Source organism: Musa acuminata, chromosome BXJ1-5, assembly GCF_036884655.1.
Source record: "Musa acuminata AAA Group cultivar baxijiao chromosome BXJ1-5, Cavendish_Baxijiao_AAA, whole genome shotgun sequence".
Taxonomy (NCBI): Eukaryota; Viridiplantae; Streptophyta; class Magnoliopsida; order Zingiberales; family Musaceae; genus Musa; species Musa acuminata.
In genome coordinates this window covers 20,728,801-20,752,966 of record NC_088331.1, presented here as the reverse complement: position 1 = coordinate 20,752,966, position 24,166 = coordinate 20,728,801, and the positions used below count along the sequence as shown (strand labels likewise).

The 24,166-nt window shown below is 37.7% G+C and overlaps 4 protein-coding genes across 8 annotated transcripts; 2 read left to right on the top strand and 2 right to left on the bottom strand.

Annotated features, from left to right (window-relative positions):
- Positions 1-5,876: 5,876 nt before the first annotated feature.
- LOC135673916 (uncharacterized) lies at positions 5,877-6,701 on the bottom strand. The gene has a single exon (XM_065183316.1). The coding sequence runs from the start codon at positions 6,699-6,701 to the stop codon at positions 5,877-5,879; it is 825 nt and encodes a 274-aa protein (XP_065039388.1).
- A 938-nt stretch (positions 6,702-7,639) lies between these two features.
- Positions 7,640-9,099, top strand: LOC103985276 (33 kDa ribonucleoprotein, chloroplastic). The gene is made up of 4 exons (XM_009402928.3): positions 7,640-8,092; positions 8,166-8,267; positions 8,370-8,642; positions 8,793-9,099. Exons 1-4 carry the CDS (start codon positions 7,706-7,708, stop codon positions 8,844-8,846), a joined length of 816 nt encoding a protein of 271 aa, XP_009401203.1. The 5' UTR covers positions 7,640-7,705; the 3' UTR covers positions 8,847-9,099.
- A 1,512-nt stretch (positions 9,100-10,611) lies between these two features.
- Positions 10,612-18,554, top strand: LOC103985277 (uncharacterized). 4 transcript variants are annotated; one of them, XR_671712.3, is made up of 11 exons: positions 10,612-10,904; positions 10,992-11,051; positions 11,125-11,172; positions 11,320-11,452; positions 11,536-11,612; positions 16,288-16,383; positions 16,467-16,537; positions 16,755-16,845; positions 16,949-17,081; positions 17,511-17,647; positions 18,218-18,554. XR_671712.3 is itself a non-coding variant. In XM_009402929.3 (10 exons), the coding sequence occupies exons 1-9, from the start codon at positions 10,647-10,649 to the stop codon at positions 17,057-17,059; spliced, it is 945 nt and encodes a 314-aa protein (XP_009401204.2). In that variant the 5' UTR covers positions 10,612-10,646; the 3' UTR covers positions 17,060-17,081; positions 17,511-17,732. The 4 variants fall into 4 exon arrangements, 1 of the variants encoding a protein (XP_009401204.2); XR_671711.3 differs by having other exon boundaries at positions 18,211-18,554; XR_010513489.1 differs by having other exon boundaries at positions 17,811-18,554.
- A 1,200-nt stretch (positions 18,555-19,754) lies between these two features.
- LOC135674054 (uncharacterized) lies at positions 19,755-23,361 on the bottom strand. Of its 2 annotated transcripts, none has more exons than XM_065183484.1 (2): positions 21,836-23,361; positions 19,755-20,089 (listed from the first exon to the last, which is right to left on the bottom strand). In XM_065183484.1, exons 1-2 carry the CDS (start codon positions 23,267-23,269, stop codon positions 20,063-20,065), a joined length of 1,461 nt encoding a protein of 486 aa, XP_065039556.1. In that variant the 5' UTR covers positions 23,270-23,361; the 3' UTR covers positions 19,755-20,062. The 2 variants fall into 2 exon arrangements, with proteins under 2 accessions (XP_065039556.1, XP_065039557.1); XM_065183485.1 differs by lacking the exon at positions 19,755-20,089 and adding an exon at positions 20,136-20,953 and having other exon boundaries at positions 21,836-23,360.
- Positions 23,362-24,166: the final 805 nt, after the last annotated feature.

The window sequence follows — 24,166 nt, the reverse complement described above, 5'->3', positions numbered from 1 at the left end:
TTTCTGTTTATATTGGTGCTCCTGAGGGGGTTCTCTGGATTTTAAGCTTTCTGACTTTGGTGGTTATAATCGAGCATCAAAGGAGCCTTTTGGAACTCAAGTTTTGCATGAATGTCTCTGTAAGGAAAACACATTTAAATCCCTAGTTAGTACTATTTTCATTATGGTAAAAATTCTGTTGTGTCTTCTTGTGATGCACATGTACTTGTGGAGCAAATGCATGACTTCTTATTCTTTATGCAAATAGTACTGGTTGGAGCAAACCAGTTATACTGCTGAAAATTCCAAAGTAAATGTCATAAAAATGTTGATGGCTTTTCCTGAACAAATCTATGCAAGTATTTCTTCCATCTAGTGGTGCTCTTCTATTCCACATACATTAGCATTCCATTTTTCTGCTTTATATCTGACCATCACCCCGTTAACCCTAGAGACTGGCCATGTGAAGATGGTGGTTAATAAGTGTCTTATGTCTGTGTAAATTCACTAGATATCCTCTAGTAAGTTTCTAAACTAGCCTCTGGAATCGCTTTAATATGTTGGAAGATACCGATAGTGTATTACATCTGTATAATTTGTAATTAGTCTTCATACTAGTTGACGGAGGAGATTTTTCTAGGTGAAAATCTCCTAAATTTTCTTGGAGCAAACCAATTATGTTTATAGATTCTCAAGTAAACGACACAAAAAGTCTTTGGATGTTGATAGCTCTTCCTGATAAATTAACCTTTGTAGGGAGTTCCTCCATTTTGAGGCGATCTCATATTCCATCGCCTAGAGGAGCAGCATCACTGCCATTACCTCTTGGGACTGGTCATGAGACATAAATATAAACTTTATTTAAAGTGAGAATGGTATTTAATTAATGTGTATTAAATTTTATTTAAGGTGACATCTGCATAATTTACAGGTTGCTATCTTGTAGTTTGTTTTTATATTTGTTGATGAAGCAGACTCTTTTGGGTGAAAATCCCCTTAACTTTCTTGGTGCAAACTAATTATATTTGTAAATGCTCAAGAAGATGTCACATGGAAAGTCTTTGGATGTTGATGGCTCTTCCTGAAAAGTTAACCTTTGCAAGGAGTTCCTCCATTTTGAGGTGGTCTCATATTCCATTGCCTAAAGGAGTAGCATCACTGCCATTTGCTCTTGGGACTGGCCATGAGACCTACATTTAAGTTCAAAGTGATTCTCTAAATCTATGTTTTTGCCCTTTATATGATCGCTTACTATGATTATATGTTCTTCTTAGACTTTACAATTGCCTCAGTCATTATTGATGAATTTTTTAATACATTTTCATACCTCTGCCCCTGTTCACTAGAGGCCCCTGCCACCCCGCCCCCCACCCCCTGCCCCCTGATCCCTCTTCTCCTGTTGCTACAGCTCACCCCCTTCCTCGGACCATAACCCTCTTCCCTTGTTGCTGCACCTCTTCTCTTGTTGTCACAGCTCCCCTCTTCCCTCTTCCCTTGCTGTTGCAGCACTCCCTATCCAACAATCACCCTTGTTGTTGCAGCTCCCCCTATCCAACAGTCACTGCTAGCATCTTTTCAGTCATCGGTAGCCATCCTCCTCCTATGTTAATATTTTTATTAATATAACATGTAAATTTTGTAATTGTTAGTATTTGTAATTAGATTGTTGCTACTTTTTAGTGTTTTGGATTGTTGCTGCAACTTTAGAATCATGATATATAATTTATTTTTGTTGGTGTTAGTATTTATTTTAGTTTTAGTTTATTTTTATTCATCATGATATATAATTTTTAAATTATAATATTCGGGAGTGTCTCGCTTCGTTCGGATGAGCACCTTGCATCTCGGGTATTTTGGGACCATTTTGACGTCTAACATTTTTGACAACATTGGGTTATATAATCATTTTGGACTTAGACATTGGGCTCTCAGTAATGTGAAAGAATTTTCAGAGTTATAGTTTTATTTTTTTTTATTTTTTTTTGGACAATGACTCTATCTTGTGATCCTCTAATTATCTGACAAGACTTCTCTGTCATAAGTCAGTGCATTCACAAAGTGGCCTCTGTTTGTGGGAGACAACTTGGAATCTATCAATCACAAATGCAGCTGACTGTTTGTTTGGACGTATAGTGGAAGACTGGCATTCTGGTATGTGATGTTGTTTTGTTCTGGTTATGGTTGCCAGACAGCAGTGATTTGGTCCATTAGATACAAACTTGTAAGTTCATGCAGCCTCCTCAACAAGGGAGGATGTCTTTTTGATGCTTGATGGCATCACCACATGCCAATTTATGATGCCGTTCTGAAGTATCAAAATGGTGATGGGGCTGCAGTACCAATGCTAGAACATGTATATCTTAGAGGTTTGGCTCATTCCTAGAAGCACGTGTAAGGTGGGCACCCTATATGTGCTCAAAGCACCTGTATTGGATGCCATTTCAAGGCCATTATACTAAGTTGAGAATGGATCATAGCTCGGGCCAACTTTGGGACGTGAGTTTGAGAATATCGTAGACTATTGCAATGTTGCCTATTTTGCTTGTGAGCCAAGTGTATCAGTCTTGTAGAAGCACATTTGCTGGTGAGACTGTCTCGTAAGTGGTAGTTTATAGAAAGAGATATGTGTGGTAGGAAATGTTTTGTCATAGTTATCAGATGGTGGTCGGATTGAAAAATTCAGGAATTAGACTATTAATTGGTGTCATTCACAGAATGGATTGATTGTGTCCAAACAAGAATGAACTGGTCGACCAGGTTTGATTTTGGTGAATCTGCATGACTCGACCATGACTTGATTCTGTAACGTTATGTTACTTAAATGTATTTTTAATTTAAATTGTTTTATTATTTGTTTCATAGGATGTTCATGTTAATTTTGAGAAACTGTGTTTGATCAGATCGTTTTGTTGGTTCAGTTATGACAATTGTGTTTTGCAACAATCCCTGCTTTCAAATCTATCGTGGAAAATTTTATTTCTTTCTTAAATTTGTATGAGAAATGGAAGGTGTTAATTTTAATTGAAGATCCTGGCACTTGTAGAATATCAATCTTAATAATTCAACATTGAAATAATAATTAATCCAGTGAAATAATCTTCCATTAATTTTGTGTTGCAGCTTGGAAGCCTAATTGGTCACCCTCTTGGTGGATTATAGAATATATGGTTCTACATGTTGTCATTGCTTTGTGGTAGATAAGGGATCGAGAGTAGAGTGATGGCAGAATCTTTAATCAAGAAGTAATCATAATCATATTCTTCGATCTCTATTAAAATTAAGACTGGTTTCAGGTTTTCTGTTCACGTGCGAGCATCATGAGTTATGTTATTTAATATAATGAATTCATGTCTCCTTTTCCTGATTTTACAAAGCTTATATAATTCACCATTGCTCTTCATTTTTTTTGAAGTGAAGCCTTAAAAAGTATTACTTAGAGGAGACTGTAAATAGGTCTTTTATGTGAAACATGGGTATTGTAATTAGGTCTTTTATGTATCCTCCAGGCAATCAATTCAATTATTGACTTGTTAATTCTATGTTTATTTATTTAAATTGCACATTGAGTTATTGAGATAATTTCTATAATTTTTATTACTTGCGAGGTAAATCCCAGGGCATAACGTTCTCGGTTTAATTTTGAATTATTAATGTTTTTTTATGATCTTTTTTCCAGACACTTGCTCTGTATTGGCTAATGACCAACTAGTTGTTTGGTTACACCTTAGAAAACAAAGTAAATTCCTTGAAAAAAAATTGGCATTTGTAATAGAATCCAATTAATTGGGTGAAACTCATTCTTTCGTGCAAACAAGAGTTTGGAGGTTTGCCGAGTTGATGCTTAATCTTTTTTTGCTGTATGTTCGATTTGTTTTGTTTCGTACGCCTTGATCAATTATAAAATTTTGATTTATAGTAAAATATGTGTCAATTTTCTTCTACAGATCTCTAATTGTATAATCAATCAGATCATTGTCATCAACAAAAAATCTTTAGCATGTTTATTATGAAAAAAAATTCAAAGTTGCATAACTCAATAGAATAGTTGTTGAGTTTTTAATGTCAACGTCACCGACGTTTAGATCTCCGGCCATCAATAGTTGGAGATCTTCTGTTTTAAACATAAAAGAACATGAAATTTAATCTCTTAAGTATTCTAAACCGAGCTCTAGGATCTGCAAAGGTCAGGATTTGACTAAAAGAGCTGGTTGATTCTTAGAGCTATCAATTTACTGTCTATGACCTGTCTCAAAGGAGATATATGGTATTCAATGGAGTAGGATTAATCCTTCATCCATGTATTCCAAGACTATATATTATAAGCTATAAACTATGACAAGGGTGTGAGTGTGAAGACTTTTAGGAGATTGTGTTACACTCTATCAGTAGAAATGTCATTTTGTTTTGTGTTTTTGTTGAGAGGTGCTTCACCTCCTCATGCTTTGTCTGAACACTTTTTGAATTATCAGAGTTCCCTTTCTTTGAAAAAATATATTAAAAAAGTCATATATAGATTATATAAATTGCATAGTTATGGTGCTTTTAATGCAAGATAAAAGATGTAGGAATTCGAACATGGGAGGTATGTTTTGGTGGATGCAATTAAATCCTAGATAAAAGCTGTTGGGGAAATGAGCTTATTGCTTTTTCTATAAAATTAGAATAAAATTTTTATTTATTAAATGATGTGTATAATGCTTATCGTGGATTCGAATATGAATCTATCACGTTGTGTAATAATGTACTAACCAATTTGGATGTGGAGGATGTGAGACGTATGAGTTTATTGTGATACTTACTATACTTTTCGAGAAGATATATAAAAATTATTAGTGGAATTTAATGTTAAATTACTAGTTAGGATTTCACATAACAAAGAACAAACATTACGGTGTGTTTTGAACTATAATAAAACCACTTTTAATTTTGTGAAACATTTTGAAGATCATTAAATTTTCTAGTCTATAAAAGGAGACGTTACATGCGCCAAAACTTCAAAACTAGATGGCTATGGACAAAAGATTGATCCATCGAAAGGTGTTTCCTTTTGTGCTCTAAGGAACATGGAGTAGTTTGGTACCATGATGTTAGCTTTGCTGTAATATCGAATATTGTTTTTGAAAAATAAAACAAAAAAAGTCTGCAACTTCACCAAGTTTTTCACATTATATTAATAAATTATTTATTTTAAAAATAAATTGTGAATTATTCCATTTAAAATTTTATATTTTTCATTGTTAAGACTCGGAAGTCAAAGGATCAAAACCATCTTCATCACTTGTTATTTATAATTTCTTTTCCTTAAATTTGATTGGGACATTACTTCTATAATGCATTTTCAGCACACTCTCATATTAGGAGAGTCAATATGAAATTTTTTATCTTTCCTTTTTCTTGACATTTTTGTTAGATCGAGTAAAGTCAAGTCTTGGTTTAGTTTAAATTTGTTTATCCTGACATTATTGACTACACTTGTGTTCCAATTTATTCAATGTTGTGGAATAAAGATAAACCTCTTATATATGCACTGTACGATTATCTACACTCGTGTTTCTATTTTCATTTTCTGAAGTTGCATCGAAGAATATTTTAATCTATTATTAGGTGACAATGTTCTCTTATCTTCTTTTTTCTTAACAGAAAATTCTATTTTATCTTGTGGGAGCGCCTCTAAAAATTCATTATTTGTTACGGCAGCAAATGCTTTTTACCATTTCATTTCGTTGATTATTATTATTATTATTATTATTATTTCTGAATATAATAGTTTCAGCTTCTTTGATGATCGTCATAGCTACATTGCAGACCCTTCAGCTCAGCTGGAAGCATAGAGATTCTTAGAAAGCTCATTTCAACCAACAAAAAGTAACAATGGTAACCAGCGGAAAGGAAACTAATCAATCCATCACTTCGCCGGTGTAGGAGAAGCAAGACAGCCGCCCGCTGCTCCCCCTCCTCCTCCTCCTCTTATCGCTATCCCTGCAGTTCGATCGGTCGTCCGCCTCATGGTCCGGCGTCACCTCGGCTTTCCACATCTCCAGCTTGCTCCTCAACTCCTCCCTCTCCCGCTCTTCCACGCCACTCGCCATTTCCACCGACCCGTTCCTCTCCGGCTGCCAACCGTCGCAGTCAATGGACGGCCACCTCGGGCCGTTGGATTTCCCCCGTTTTGCACCGATGAGATCCTTGTAGGCGAAGGCCGACTTGGAGTTGAGGTCGTAATACAGCGGCATGTTCTTCGCAAAGGAGTCGAGGATGGCGACGCCGAGGTTGAGGATGCCGTGGGGGCGGAGGGAGGACGGGCGTCGCACTTGGAGGGCGACGCAGCGACGGGGGCCAGCGGCAGGGCCGAGGGCGCTGAGGACGACGCGGACGGTGCCGAGGAGGTGGTCCGGGAGGGGGCTGAAGCGACCGCGGGTGGCGTGGAGGTGGACGGTGACGGCGGCCATGTCGGAGCGGAGGAACGCGTCGTCGACGCGGAAGACGAGCTTGTCGTTCCAGGTGGGGTCTGCGTGGCCGGCGCGGTCCACCCGGGTGTACAGCTTGTGCTCCGGGTCCACCCACGCGGACGCGTACGTCTTCAAGCACCGGACGGCGGGGTAGAGCTCCTGGGCGGAGATGATGGTGATCTCCAGGAGGTGGAAGGGCGTGTCCTCCGGTGTTGTCGAATGGCTGTGGCTGTCGCGGTGGCGGTGGGGAGCACCACCGTCCACCGGCTTCATGGTGGGGCTTCCGCTGGAGGAGGCACGGGTGGGCGACCGCCAGAATTGGAGTTATATTTGGCAAGGAACGGCGAGGGAGATGGTAAATGGTTGGTAACACGTGGGCGGTGGTCAAAGATTGCTGACCAAACTCGATTCCTCCTTACTTGTACCGTTTTCTTGTACCCGCTCGGTCACCTCAATGCGCTGTAGATTGGCTGGGACCGTGTCGGAAATCACGTCGCTGGTTGGTAGGTATGCCGAAATAGTGAAGGAAGGTGAATTATTTGATTTGTTACGGAGGCTTGGCTTCGAGGAGGCAAATCGGATTTGGGTTTGGACAGAATCAGGACAAACTGCGGACTTCGCAGTGCAAATCCGATCCGAACTCCAATTTCTGTTATGGCAAGCCCACGTTGAACTCGACTCTTCTTGTTTTCACTAATAATTATTTTTATCCATCAATGAAGTCAGAATTTTGATCCTTCATCAAACATGGAAGATTGGAATCGATCTGATCCATCAAGGCTTCGATGGACATGTTCCGAGGCCTTATACATTAGAGGTCACTTTTGCAAATGTAAATTAATTCTGTGCAAGGAAGGCTACAGAATGTGGGATTTCCTCCAAAATTGTTCATTCCACTTTTTCTTTTTTTAAATCTACTCAATCGATCGTATATGTAATAAAAAATAAATATCATTAATTTTTTTAATATACTCAACTAAGCTGCTTGCTTAACTCATTCAAATATCAAATAATTGATTCTATCAACAAAATAAATATATAATTATTAAAATAAAAATTAAAAAAAGGGTGAGATGCGTGATTTGGGAAGAGCTCTAGTATTTTAGTATCATCAAAAGCCTCTCCAAGGTGGAAAACTAACCTTATCCCTTCTCTTCTCTTCGTTGGATTTCAGCCCCTCCACGTCATGTTAATTATCACATCTTCCATTTCCTTCTTCTGTTCATGACCCTCGACTCTCTCTCTCTCCCCCTTACAGGACTCGAATCGCACTCCAAATGGCATCTGCGGCAGCCGTCTCCTGCTTCTCCACCACCATCCCCCCACACCTCGGCTCCAAGCTCGTCTCCTCCGACATCTTCCTTCGCCTCGCCTCTCCTCGTCCTCCACACCTACGGCAGTACTCGTCTCTAACTCTTGTTAGAGAGAGTTTCTATGCGCTCGTCCCTTCAAATAACCGGAGGACCTTCGCCGCGGTGGCACAAGATGAGGCCACTGCGGCAGTGGCAGCCCAAGAAGAAGAAGAAGAAGAAGAAGAAGAAGACACGGTGGCCGCGGCTGCCCCTCAAAACACCAAGCTCTACTTCGGGAATCTGCCTTACAACTGTGACAGCGCGCAGCTGGCCGGGATCATCCAGGAGTTCGCCAACCCGGAATTAGTGGAGGTCAGCCTTCATCTGTGCCACGATCATTAATTGCTTGTGTCTATCATGTTTTAACACTTGAATCATGATTCAGGTGCTCTATGACAGGGAGACCGGAAGAAGCAGAGGGTTCGCGTTTGTGACCATGAGCACCGTGGAAGACTGCGAGGAAGTGATAAAAAATCTTGATGGAAGCGTAAGGACATTGTTGATCTCCATCGATCAAACCCCGTGCTTTATAGATCACAAACAAACATGATGAGCATCATTTGTATATCTGTGTGTCTGTGCGTTGCAGCAATATGGTGGGAGAACACTGAGGGTGAACTTCTCGGACAAACCCAAGGCTAAGGAGCCACTGTACCCGGAGAGCCAGCACAAGCTCTTCGTTGGCAATCTGTCATGGTCAGTGACAACGGAGAGCCTGACGCAAGTGTTCCAGGAACATGGAAACGTGGTGGGAGCTCGTGTTCTTTACGACGGAGACACCGGTCGATCCCGGGGTTATGGTTTCGTGTGCTACTCCACCAAGGAGGAGATGGATAACGCCATGGAAACTCTCAACGGAGTGGTACTCTTTCTCTTGTTTGTTTAAGCCTCTCCTCCAACACTCCCAAACCTTAAAAAGACTCTTTACGATGTCTCCATAAATTAACCTGCTTGATTGCAAATCAACAAGATACAGCTGACTTGTTAGTTCTACTTGTTCCAAAATGTGCAGGAGTTGGAAGGTCGAGAAATGCGGATTAGCTTAGCTCTAGGCAAGAAATCTTGAGGATGGCCACACATGTTTTGGTCAAGAAATTTATTTCGATAGACTTCAAGTTCTTCTAACATGTAAGGGCTGCAGAGAGATTCCTCTGCTCTTCTTTCAAGTTTGCATTTGTCATGTTCCAACACTGAGATTACACACTGCAAAAGCTACAAAAAAAACAAAAAGGGTACAATTAGCTTGTACGGAGTGAGGATTGCATATGGTTTGAATTACTATGCTTCTATTTTATGCAAATACATTATGTTTGTTTGGATGGAGTGAGGCTTGCATTTGGTTTGAATTAGTACGCTTTCATGCAAATATACTATTTTTGCATTCAAAATGATATATGGCCTCACTTTAAAGGAGAATTTTGTTGGATCCTATCTATCCTCTCTAATGGGGGAACTTTTCTCCCCTTAACTTAATAAGAGTGAGGTGAGATTCATCCATTCATTTTCTAATGTGAGAATCATACATTCATCAAATTTGGAGTTTTGTTTGGAACACTATGCGGAAGAGGAGAGACAATTTAATATTTACCTGACAAATCTGAATCTTGTGAAACTAATTTTATTGAAAGACTAAGTAATACCCCTAATGCAATCTCACATCATTGATATACTATTATTTAATCTCGACTTAAATATTTTAGACTAATAATTCAAAAATATATTATAAGTTAATGAATCAGTTATATCATCAAATTGGACCGTGATGATTTAGATAAAAGAGCTTTTATATAGTTTGAAGGGACACAAAGTAGTAACGTCTAACGATATCTTTATTTCAACAATTCCATTGGGAACCTCATCTTTCTTCTGTTACTATCTTTTTCTTTCTTTCTCAATCTCTCCAATCTCCCTTAAAAAAAAAAGGATTATTCTATCAATTGAATATTAAAGCTTGATGACATTCTCAATCAGATATTTGTCAAAGATTCAAGTACAAACAATGGAGATAATAGTGATAATGGTAGACATTTATATATACATACACACGCATATTGTTACTAAAGTTTTTGGGATGCTATGATTCAACAACAGTGATGCTGATACGAATTTATTTCTTTGGGAAGAATTTTTTATGTTAGAATGCACTAATTTCATAATGAACATAACATATGGCCCTGGCCAGTCAAAAGAACAAGGATAATAAATACTCTTGAGACAAGTCTTCTCTTGTAAACACCTTTCGATGAATGCATTTCTTCCTTTGGACATTAAATCGAGATGAATTTATGTATAATGTCAAATGGATATCACATTAGTGTCATCGCATCAAAATGCTTATAAAAACATCTACTTGCAAACCAATCCATGTAGTGAATCACTAATAGAATTTTTTGAGAAATTTTGAATATACATAATATATGTGACTTGTAGTAGCACTAATTTTAAGAAGATCTCAAACTAAATTCAAAAATAAAGCATATGTATAATTAATTAGTTTAAATTTAAATAGCATGGAATATATTTGAATTAATTAAATTCAATTAAAAGATTTTCCTTTTGAAACAATATAAAAAAGAATTGAGTTCTTGAAAAAGATGGAGGAATGATTACAGTTACCTATTATTTTCACAATCTTTTTGATATTTAATTAGAATATCTTCTGAATTAATTATAAAAAAAATAGTATCTCGAAACAAATTAATTAGAATATCTTCTGAATTGACATAACAGAAATTATATATTTCTTTTTGAGGAATTTGCAACAATTCTAAAGGGAAAAAAAAAGGCGTGTAGAGTACAACTTATAAATGGATTGGGAGCGGAGTGTTTGCTTGGCTGGCGTCGCGAGACCAAAAGAGAGCTCCCAATGGCTTCTCTCCTCTTCTCCCCTTCTCGTCTTCCCACATCGCTCTTTTCCACTCTCGCCCTATTCATCTATTCCCCAAATCCCCACCGCCACCATTCCCAATCCCTTTCTTCCAATAAGACGCCCACGAAGGACCGCGCCCTCATCGTCTCATCCGCCCTCGCCGAGTCCAATTCTTCCAAATCCCTCGACGGCGGCGGCCGCGGCGAAGGCGGAAGCGACGACGATGATCTCCTCCCCCTCCTCCGAGAGCTCTCCGTGAGAGATATCCTCCCCAACCTTTTCCTTTATTCAGGCTTTCGGTTCTTTAGATGATGTCGTCTTCTGGTGGTCGATGCCCTGCAGGATTGTCTGCTTCTCCCTCCGGATTATCTATCCAGTCTTCCTCGCGATCTCCGGCTTGATGTAAGTGAGGGCGATTTGTTCTTGAGGTCAGATAATGCAATGATCTGTGTGCTGGTTTTTCTTTTTTGTGAAGTTGAATGATGCGGCATTTGATCTCTCCAACGGGCCTGTCTTGGATGACGTAAGTGGTTCTCTCCAGTGTGTTAGAGTTAGGTTTTCTCTATTCGCTTTATGTTTAAGGATGATGCCGCTGTATGTCGAGTGTTCGGAGAATTGTTTGAATCGACTCAGGGAAAAAGGCCATAAATGTTCTAAACCAAAATGACAGTGTGGTGAGGTGGTGGGCGACTTGCTTCTAAATCTTTCCAGAGCATGGGAACAAGCTGACACTTCGACTTCAAATAGCCTAGCGAGGCAGCTGCCGTCAATGGAGAGCTTTTTGACAAAAAATGTCAAAGCATGTATGGATAGTTAGTGTTTCTGAATTGTTTATTACCCCCTTTCTTTTTCACGGTTTGTTATGTTCTCCTTTTGTTGGGTGCAGCACTTGGCAAACGCTTGGTATCCGCTGCAAGGAGATTTCAGGCAATGGGACAGTATGCTGATGGAGAGCCACAAAAGGTTAAAGCTTAGATTGTGAATTTATTTTTGATGCTTCCAAGTATAGTCATCAGCAACCAAGTTATGAAAAATAGTCTTGTATGAATGGCCATGTTCCACATGTAGTGCCTAAGATTAATATTGGGGTTGGAACAGATAGAGGCATCACATTAGGGATTGGCAGAATTTGTCAAACTGATTGATGGAGTTAGAAATATTTTCAAAAATACTTTAGTTTCAAAGCATAAAATGGAGGAACACATAAAAACATACAATACACCTTTGATAGAATAAAAATACTGTACACTAAAAATTTGTTTTTCTTTGTTCCAAAGAAAATCAAACTGAAATACAAAAGATAAAACATTACATGAAACTACTATGCAATTACTAGAATATAAAGTATAACCATATTGTATAAAGATGGAGTTTGGAGTTGAAGTCCATAGCTAGTGTGTTAAGAAGGATGAGACTGCCCATGGATTAGAGCTAGAATAAAGGAAGGTTGAGAAAGGAGGCATGAAGAGCAAAGATGGAATTTGCAGTTGAATTCCAAAAGAAATGAAAGTCCAAATGCAGGTTATTACTATTTATGGATTCCAAGATTGGAAGAGGAGTAAAAGATGAGTAACCCCTTAGCTTTCTTTGAAAAGAACTTAAAGATGAATCTGTCTTTCATTTCTATTCAAGAAATGTGGAAGAATGCCTACCAATTCAGTTGATGCTAAGGGTAAATGTAGTTAAAAACATCATGTGCCAAAAAGCGCTAAGGTCCCAAATTGTTTGAGCCTTTGACGCGCTAGGCACTTCCATGAGCAAAGTGAGGTGCTTCCGAATATTATAATTTTAAAAATATATATCATGATTGATAAAAATAAACTAAAACGAAAATAACACATTAATGTTGCATTCATTTAGAGTACTAAACTATATTGTCCATATCTAAGAACAAAAATAGCAAAATAAAACAAGATTAATATCAAAGATCGTTAAAATTTAGTTCATCGTCTTTTCTTCTGCCTCGTCAAGTGATTTATATTCCTTTTGTTCATCTTCATTATAATAAGTTTCCTCCTCTTCCATAATTATAGGCAATGAGCTTGTGGCTTTTGCATTATCTTTGTTCCGTAAATTATCTTGTGTATGTTTTTATTTCTCCAATGCCTGTAGCTCTTGCTACATTTTCCCATGTTAAATTTTCATTATAGAAAACAAGATCATCTTTGGTATTTTTTAAATTTGTACCCATATCTCATCCAATCAAATTATAATGAGATTTTTATGCTTTATTATACTTAATGTACACAAGATCATGTAATTGTTGATGCACCAGTCGATTTCTTTTCTTTTTATGAATCTATCATATCATACAAATTAAAGATCCATTTATTTGTATCAATCTCTAAAAAAGAATAAGTTATTTAAACTTAAAGTATTATTATATATTTACATTCTCGAAAACACCCTAGTTTCGCTCACAACCTATAGCGTTGCTATAAGTCAAACTCAGAATTTTTGTAGCAAATTGCTACTAGTTTGATGTTTTACTTCTAAATAAGCCCCACCAAATAGTTGCAAATGTAAATTCAACTATTAATAATAACATACTTTAAAAATTTACATAATGTCAATTATATGAAATTATAAATGCCTAGGGACTTAGTAACCCTCGATCGAATTGCCTTGGGAATTCTAAACAGACCCTTAACATTCTTATATAAAGATAACTCATTTGTGATTTTGTCTTGAACTTCAATGCTGAGAACCATTCTTGCAATATGCTGATATAACCTAGATATAACTTTTGTATCAAACTTTATATCAAACTCAATTGTAGGGTTTTCTTATAAAATAATTTTGGGTTTAAATCAAGGATTGAAATATCATACCGTACCGGAGTTTCGACATTCGCTCGGTACGGTACGGTATTGTATACCGAACGGTATACCATTCGATATATATATATACATACATACATATATATACATACATATATATATACATATATATATATTTATATATATATATATATACATACATATATATATATTCTCTCTTCTCCCCCAAGCGGGGCGATGTCCCCTATATATATAAAAGTAAAAAAACTATTATATATATATATATTTATATATAAATATTTTTATAAAAGACGACATCGCCCTGTGTGGGAGAAGGGAAAGGCGACGTCGCCTTTTATTTTATATATATATATATATATATATATATATATATTATAAAAGGCGACGGGCAATCCGTGTATCGGTCTGCTGACGGACTGGTATGTACCGCCCGTATCGGATGGTATTATTCGAAATTGAAGACCTTGGTTTAAATAATGTCCTACTGCATGGAGTGGATGATGAAGTCGACATTCCCATCTTCTATCAATGATTGCAAAGATATCAGTGTATTTTTCTTAATTTTCATCAAAAGATTGTTGAATTGTTTCTCTAGCTCTATCCATAACCTCATAAATATATTTTATTATTGGCTTTTTCTCATTATCTATGAGCTGAAGAACTCAAACAAGACGGCTCATCATTTTTAATGCATAAGCTATAAGATTCGAAAATGATAGCACCGGGATGATAACACTTGCTCTCTTACATTTTGCTTCTTTTGCCTATTGTGTTTTTGCCAAAGAATACTTTGCAATGTTAGAATGAAGTGACAAGTCATGTGACACCATATCTCATCAATTCCGTATTAATTGCAAATTCTCTTATCATATTCAAAGCCCTGGTATAATTATATATAAACCTATAACAAAGATTGCATTCTCTAATGCCTCATTGATATCTGAAATCTTCTAATATTCTCTAACATAAAATAAATACAATGTGTCACACGCGGAGTTCAATACAAGTGTGACCTTTTTGCTTGTCATAATTTTCCTAAAAAAATAAAAATAAAAATGATAATTATTTCAAAACATAAAAGTAATATAATCAAAATATTTTAAAATATCATATTTGCTAAAACATAATTGCTTCCATTGTCTGTTATAACTAGAATCACATTTTGCTCTCTAATTTCATTAACAAACTTTTCAAGTAATTCAAATGGTGTTTCTTCATATTTCATGAAATTAATTGATTAAAAAATTAATTAAATGGTGTTTCTTCATATTTCATGCATCAATTGACTTAACAAACATTGTTCCCAGTGAATAATTGATTAAAAAATTAATTATTTTTCTTTGTCTCCTATAGGTCCATTTATCTGACATAATTGAACAATGATGTTTGGCCCATGCTTCCTTATGTCTCTTCATTAGTCTATTTGTGTAATCCAAGTCATTTTTCAAATATGAAACTCTTGACTCATGGTAACTTGAAAGCTTTAACTTAGAACCATATCTTCCAATTGCTTCAATCAGATGCTTAAAACTGTCTAATCAGGCTTTATTGAAGGGAATACATAAAGGAAACAAGCAATGTATTGATTTGTTCTAGCTCTTGCTTCCTTATTATAAGCATCATGTATACTTATTTGTCTTAACTTAGGTCCTTTTTGACTTTGCACTAATTATCTGGTTCTTGAAACATATATAAATCCATTGGTCCTTTCGTTTGTGGAATTTTTGGGTTAGCAACAATAATTTTGTTTCCTTTTTTACCTGATGTTCTCTTACCACTGACATTTACCTTGTCCACAGAATCAGAATCTTGAGCTTGGTTGGATGGCTGTCGGATGGTTGTCGATGATTGTTGGATGATTGTTGCTGACTGTTGGATGAGAGGAGCTTGGTTGCATGGTTGTTTTGTTAGGTGGTTGGGAAAGAGGGACGATAGGGGGCTGTGGTCTGAAAGCAGGGGCAGGGAGAGCTGCGACAATAGGGTGAAGAGGGATCAGGGAAAAGGGGGCTGCGACGAGGCGGGAGTTTGTGATGAACCGGTGTAGAGGTAGGAGGAGGAGAAAGAGAGAAATATTGGGAGGGAAGAAGCTGTTGCCGTTGTTCACCTATGGATAGGAGGACGCAAAGCTCAGATAGGAGGACGCAAAGCTCATTGGAGGAAGACGCTGTTGTCGATTGAGATGAAGTTAGTCGTCGTGCATCGAGGAAACGCTAGGGAGAAAGAGCTATTCTACATTTAGGGCATAGGTCGAGTGGGGGGGTGGTTTGGGGTGTTTAAGCGTGAGACCATTTGCTTCAATTGAACCATAGATCAATCAGGTAGGCGCCTAGTGCTTGGGCCCAAGTGAGCACTTGGGCCGCGCTTGATTGAACTTGCCCGCCCATCCCACTAATTGGGTGCTTGGGCCACATCTCGCCTAGGCGCCTAGGCGAGCACCGGGTGACACCATTCAATAGTCTATTGCTAGTTTTGGTTATCATGAACATTTTTGAATAGACAAAATGAATTACTTTTAAATATTGAAGCCTTTGTATCTTATGCTTTATGGTATAGGAAGCTTATTATGTCAACAGAATGCATTTATGGTAATTAAATGGAATACAAATCTGCAATGCTGACATGGCTCTTCTTATGATTTTCTTTCTTTTTGGTGAATTATTAGATTTCCACAAAACAGAGGGAGTACCAAATTGTATAATGACATTATTAAGTAATATAGCAACACCTTTCTATAATTTTTATTAATGTGAGATGTCATTAACCATTCATATATCTCTCACCTTGTTGTTGGTGCCAATTCTATGATAATGGAAGGATCTTGTAATGAAGTTTTGCAGATTGCCACAACAATGATTAAAATTGGAAAGCAGCTATCTAGAGGTCCAGTGGTTACAGGGGATGTGGAGCCCAAAATGGAAACCAGGACCCTGAAGGTAACTGGTTATGTAGCAAATTTACCCATCTAATATCTGTATGAAATGGTGAAGAGTAGCTATCTATAATTCTGTTTTTTCAGTTTGGTGAATTGCAGGTTGAGTTGACTTCGAAAAAGGCCTTTATTGGTGCTGGAATTGGTTTAGTGTTTGGGTAAAGTTCACAACTTCATTGTTTACACAATATTAGTAGCATTATCTTGGGACTCTTGTGATGCAAGTCCCACTGTTCAGCTATCCATCGGTAGCCTCCACCTATGCGGTGACCACATCTAACAGCTGTTTTGTGGGATTCATGATCACTTCATCAAGTGCAGTTATACTTTATTTCAATCAGTTCTATTGCTTTTAATTTTTGGATATTATTTTAGGATCCTCTCATGGCAAATAAGTCGGGGCATCGAAAACATACCAGAAAGCTCCTTAGAATATGCCAATGATAATGCATTGTTACTGGCAAAGGTGCTTGATATGCCAATTTTTCTGTTTTGTTTGTACTTGGACTTCCCGTCGTTTGATAATATGTATGAGACCTGATTCTGTTGAATTTGGTTTATGCATTCAGTCACTAAGGGGAGCTCTTCTTGCCTTATTCTATTCATCTGCGGCTTTATCAGTATTTACTTCAATAGGGCTTGTTTTGTTAGGAAGACAACTGAGCTCTGAAAGCAAATGACAGAAAATGTTGTTGCTTAGAGGTACGCAGTTAATTTCATATGATTCCACTACCAGAACCTTGTCTTTTTGGTACAACACAATCTTGAATGAAAAATTCATATCTTTGCTCTCTCTAGGTGTACATGTATCAGTGCTTTACAATCCTTTTATGTACATATACATCTTTACATAAGTGTTGAAGACTGCTCTGCTCACATTTATTAGCATGATTTCCTTCATCACTTTGCATGATGTACTTTACCGAGGACCAAAATGTTAGGTACTAGGGATTTCAGAAAATTATCCTAAAACATATCTCCTACCATCGCCTATCATTTTTCTTGCTAATTAGCATTTATTTCAATCAGTAGAATTTTTCTAAATAGTATTAATTTCTGTGTTATATCACAAGTTTCTTTTGACTGTTTTTGAAGAGTAATAATTTTAAGTGACTTTGCTTTCATTTGCAGATGGTATTAGTCTCTCACCTCCAAGTGCATTCTTAGTGAACCAATATGTAGGAGTTGTTTGCAAACGCAGGTGGCGAATCAAACATGTCTAGTAGGACTTTTATTGGGTTTATCAAACTACTGTGGAATTACTCAATGTAAGTGGCAAACATCTGATATGTTATTGGTCACTTCCTCTAGTAGACTATTATTTTCTTTAGTTTCTTAACTGAATTTTTTTCATGGTAATGCCTTCCAATAATTATCTATTTTGATTCTTAGTCTATAATTGGCTCACTTTTTTTTTCCTTAATGATTCAGAAAAACAATTCAAGGGAACATTTTATAGGAAAAGTCAAATGTATTTAAATTACACAACTCAAATTGTTGGCTGTGATGGTCAAGAAGAGCCAACTCAACAGAACAATTTTTTCATCCAAGTTCAAATACGGCAAACCATAATTCTCATTTTCTAAGGAATAAGCCATATAATCACATCAGCTTCCCACGTGGCATGGTCCACCAGCAGTTCTTGTATCCTTTCATTAGATAGCGGAGATCATCTTCAACTTTCCCCATTACCTATGTGTTTAGTACTTTTAACTTACCCATCATTGGCCTTTGAAGCCTGCAATAACAAATTTCTTTTACTATCAGCGATCCTTGTGTTTCATGATGCCCTATTAAATAAATCTTCTGTTGTACATCATGTGTGTGTAAGTTTCCAGGAATTTCAGATATTGTTCGCTTTATGGAGGCAGTTATCACTACTCCGAGGAAGGAATGATTACGGAAGAGTATTAAAGTGTATTTATTCTTCGGAAGTAGTTTGGATCATTTTATGGGTGGTCAAATGAAATCCATAGCTTGTTGCTTACTTATTTATGCACAAGCTTTTTATGGCTTCTCTTTATATTTTTTTTCCAAAGTTCTTTTCTCTCTCTTAAGGTTGATGTTACCCGCCATTGTTTTGATGCAAGAGTCGGTTGAGATGCTTGTGTTTTAAAGTAGTTTAGTTCAATAGACCCACAATTTGGGGATGAATAAAATGGGTTTATTTTTTCAGTGTTATCACTGATAGGATTGATAATGTTGACTTGATGCTACATTTTGCCTGTATGTGGTGACGATAGAGCGTCCATGATGATATGTGAACCACAGGCTGCCGTAATAGTTGTCGCAAAGGTGACATAGGATGAAGGCTCGAGTACAAATGCAAGATTGCTCCAGAATTGTAATAAAATCAAATCAAATCAGTGTGCAGGTAAGTGCCTCAGCTTCTTTTAGATGACCCACTATTGGAGGTAGATGTTTGAGGCCAACTGTTGGACAAGCATTGATCAATGTTTCAGTAATGTTCGAATGATATTGGTGGCAGGCCACGAAGGATTGGTTATTCCTCTTAATATTTGTTTTCCTATATCTCAATATTTGTTTTCTTCAAATGGTTATGTATGTTGGTTGTTCTTAACATAATTTTGTTAGGTCTTCTAAGTGTTTTTATGTGTGTTTGTCCCATTTTGATACTAAATGTCATGAACTTGCTATAATCATATAGTATTCTTGGGTATTCGTTTGCAAAAGTTAGTTTTTTTGAAAGCTCCTATGATCCCTTAAAACATATAAAAGATAAAATATGTTAGATAAAATGTTTCATTCGGATCCACAAGTAATCATTTTAGTAGATATTTTATAACCATTGTAAAGTATAATCATAAACCTAGTTAACCAACTCAATTTGATTTGAACAATTCAATTTGATTTGCATAACCTATGCTATGAGTTGTCTTGCTCGAGGTGTTTCTGGAGTCTTTGGGATCACTCGAGGTGCTTCAAAACATCCATTTTGATGCACAAGTCCAACTCTCGAAATAGATTAGATGATGGAGAGAGAACGAGGTTGATCGTGCCTACGCGAGTTGATTAGAGAAATATTTCAAGTGTTGAAATATTTATAACTGAGGATGTTGGTTGATACAGCATAGTTGATTGGAATGTCACCTGTTGATATAGCGTGACGTATATTTCACATTTAGAGTGCTTGGTTACGCCGATTAGTATGTCTCATGTATAAGTTTAGGTTGAAATCAAGTCAAAAGTTTGGTTACACTTTCATGGTATTCTTAATTTATTAGTTTGGGGAGGGAGATTAAGGTGAATGGAAAATAAGGTTCATCCAAGCAGTTAGTCTTCTGACTATGATGTATCGGACTCAGCTTCCCTTCACTACTTACCACTTTAATAAACAATTTTGAAATGCAACAGTAAACAAAATGTGCAAACTTTTATTTCAAAACAATAATAACAATCCCTACCTTATAAAACTACAAGAAATTCCAATGAATCCTCAGATGTAGAAATGGAGGTCCAACGTTGATATATGGATCTTCGATGCATCGAAAACTTTCACAGGCCGATGGGAGAGCTTTTGCGGTAAAAAACAATTATATTTTGGATCCCAGCATGATGGGTACTTCCACACCTACTACCATAGTTTGTTCTAACATCACCAAGTAGATCTTCCCAGCATTTTAATCCAGATACAATGCGCGTGAAACTAATTGCTGGCCATCTCATGTTCTCAATTCCAATTGACCCCCCTGTAACACAGTTTGCCAATAAAGTAGGGGAATGAACAATGAGAAGCTACATATAACAATTTAGCAGAATTCGGGTTGCTCTGTGTGCTTAGGAATGCCATGCATGCATTACCGAAATGTCAGGAAAAAAAAACAGAGATCCTGCTACTTACATCACCAACTCACAGAGAAATAAAAATCACAAATATAATAGTGATTTGCTTTTAAATGTCGAGGTTTCCATAAATCACTTGTCAGAGTTGTATGCATAACAAGTAGCTATAGTAACTAAAAATAATTTTCTAATAGCTATTTTGGAGTACAATCTTCAAACAGTGCTGCTCATCACTAGCTGACTTACAAACAGAAGTAAAGAAACATATTCATTTAGTATGAGAAGCATATCTTCGTATGCATGGACCAAAATCAATTTCATTTTGTATCTCTAATTACGCACTGCTACAGATGATTATTTTACAAAACAAACTGTGCTTTCAGCTAATTTTTCGGAATCATGTGGCATGCCTCAAAATATTTTTCTTTTTGGCGTGCAGTCCTCAAAATATTAGTGAACACCAACACCACAGAAAAGTAAAATTTAAGGTCATTGCATGGATCCTGCTGAAGGACTCAGATTTGATTTACAGGGAAGAGTCTCACTAATAAACTCTGACCATCTCTTAAACTAAAAAAAAAAAGAAAACAAAAATATCTACGAGCGCCATGCATCACCAAAGTGCCACAGACAGAGATCTTGCTAATATCCAAGGATAAGATTTTCCTTTTTCTCATAAACTCAACTTTCAGCACTAAGGTAGCAATGGAGTTCTATCCTTATATGCCATTCACAAAGACAGTGAGCACCAACATGCATTCCCATGCAAACTGCAATCATTTATAAGTGATGAGAGGACTAGAAAACCAAATCAAATTACTTATTTCTTTCTGTGGAAGCTCAGTTGAATAAGATTTTGAGATTCATAAGCGTGATCTATACACAAATTAACCCTAAAGATCTGAAGTGTGAATGCTATAACAAAGGGTCACCAAAAGGTAACATGCATTGGCAACAGAATAAGATCGATGGAGGACACGGAGTAGAAGTGTGTCCAAGTACTGATATCATAGAAACATTATTGGGTATCAATAGGAATTTAGCAAGTGTAAAGCTGCCAGAATATAATGTTCCTAGTAAAAACAAGAACTTGAATTGGACTTGAACAAGAGATCAGATGTAACCACACATAAAGGAACGACAAAAGAATAAGTTCAAACTACCAAAACTTGGATAAAATCATCAAGAATTGTGTGGAAGACAAAACATGCAGAAGCATTCACAAAGGTCGGGATTTTCTCACATAGTAAATGGAGCATTTTATAGATGGTACGGTTACTTGAAAAATGCGGCTAAACTATGAAAAAAAAAACCATATGTGGTATTCTCGAGAGTGCAAAATTTCAAAAAGGAATGAAGAACCAAATTGGATAATATCAAAATTATAGAAACAACTAACTCATATCTGCCAACCACAAATGATGTTTCAGATCAGACTTGGCACTAACTAAAAAACGTTCATGTATCATGAAATGTCATTTCTGTAGATAATAGTATATGGGTTGTGACCAATGTTGGTAGCCACCGTAGGCCTTTGTCTCCTGTCATTATTCGGAAAAATGTCCATGGAGCTAGAATTAAGCATGGGTTTCAACCAAAACTATGAGGATAAAGAAATTAAAAATACAAAACATGCTAATACCAAGTTTTACCTTATTCTGCAGCTTTGCCACACTATTTTGAGGTTTCCTTTTGGCATATGAGCTATTCCAGTCCCCTCCATCTTGTGAATAATAATCCATTGGATAATCTGCTTGTAGATCATCACTCTTGCAATTGCAACCGGATGAATTAGCCCGACAACAACCAGAAGTTGAGCAAGTCTCCTCTTTCCTAGCGACTGGCTCACCATCAAAATTATCTGATACTCTCATCCTTTCCTTCTCCCACCAACCTGGAACATATCCCAGCGCAATGTCTAACTCAAATGTTGTCAGCATTGGCTTGGTGAATCCCTCCCCCCAGTCGATCGAAAGCCTAGGACATGCAATTTGCACCCAAGCATCCACGGAGTCCCCAAATAGAGCAATCCTCGCAGGTGAAATCTCCGACATGAGTACCACGGTCCACTCCAGTGCCTTCTCCTCCATGTGCTCCACCACTCTGTCCAAGACTCGGGAGTTGCCCTGCCTCCCGAGCGTCCCAAGGATGACACCCCACCGTTTGGCTTCCCGGGCTGCCAAGATTGCGTCTTTCCTTGCTGTCTTCATGCCCTTATGGTCGTACTCCTCAAGAACGAGGATCCCAAGATATGGGTCGTAGCGGAATGCCGGGACTCCAGGATTTGCAATCATGAACGCCTCAAGGTGGAACCGGCCGTCGGCCACAAACACGATGGCCTCAATCCCCTTGGATCTGGGGATTGTGGGGGCTGTGCACCCCAGAACCTCACCGGCAGAGAGCGGCTTGGCCTGCGGAACCGTGATATCAAAGCCCTCGGCTGAAAGGAGGGATTTTGCGGCTTGCACGGCGGAGACAAACTGGATGGTGCCAGCAAGGGCGAGTTTGGAGGAAGCGGGGAAAGTGGAGAGGACAGCGTCGACGAGCCGATCGACGTCGACGCGAATGCTAACAAAGACGTAGAGGACGGGGAGGCGAGAGGAGGGAACGGGGACGAGGCAGGAGTGGCCGTAGTGGATGAGCTGGTCGGCGGCGAGGGCGGAGGCGGCGTAATCATCAAGGCAACAGGCGCCGTATGTGGGGTCAGCGAGGATGAGGACGTCGTCGAGGCAGAGAGTGGAGGCGGAAAGGAGGATGTCGGCAAGGGGAAGAGCGTACATGAGGAGGCCATCGGGGAGCTGGAGGGCGGGGCGGCGCGAGGCGGCGGATGCGAGGCGGTGGACGGTCTTGTGGACCTCGAAGTCGTAGTTGGAGGGGAGGATGGCAGCAGCGGAGTTGATGGCGGGATCGGAGAGGATCGACTCCGGTATCTGCGACTTCACGAAGCGCTTCGGAGCGGCAGCGGCCTTTTTCCGCTTCGAGGCGTCGACAGAGACATTAGAGTTGGAGTTAGGGTTCGAAAGGTTGGAGAGGGAAAGAGAAGGAGGAGCGGCGGCGGCGGATGAGGACACGTCGTCGGTTTCCATACCCAGGCCGCCAGTGACGAAGGGTTGCAGCGACGGACTAGGGGATCGAGTTCGGGGGTGTTGGGAACAAGTAAGCGTGAGGGTTAGGCGTGGGATCCACTCCGGCCTGTACAATAACCACACGGACACGAAGCACCAGGAAAGTGGATCAGACGGTGGCCAGCAGCGTTATCATCGAATTCTAAATAACAGTAAGTGATTGATTTCATACTCATACGTGGGGATCACACAGGCAAGACTACCTATCAAATTCACGTTTTGGTCGGTATAAAACGTGTTGTTACGCGTAGCCATCCAAGTTTTGAGAAATTTTAACAGAGAATTTCTTATTTAAAAAAAATTTCTTAAAACATCTCAACTATCAAACATTTTATAGATAATCCTAAATTTTCAAAATAGCAAAAGAATCCCCCAACGAGTTTTATCTTTTTTTTTTTCTTCCTTAAAAATAATTATTTTTCTCTCCTTAAAAGTTAAGTTACTATTTTTTTTTCTATCCACCTTTTTAATAAACTAACCCATATAACTAAATTGGTTCAATTAATTAATCTAAGACGTGAAAAGGTTCAAAATATTTACTAATATATATCGATTAATTTTTTTTTAATAATAAATTTAAAACTAATTTACCTAACTATAAAGTTAAAAGTAATATAATAATAATATTTATCCGTTTTAAAAAATAATATTTAAAAATATTTAAGAAAATAAAAAATAAAATTGAAAGGTCCGATCATTATTTTTATTTTTATTTTTTAAAAAATAGTTTAATTACTAATTTTAACCCTTAAAAATTTAAATTTATACAAAAAAAATCAGAAAATATATATCATCCTAATATCAAAAATAAATTATATTAAATAAATTACTGATATATCATTTTTATTATTAAAATAA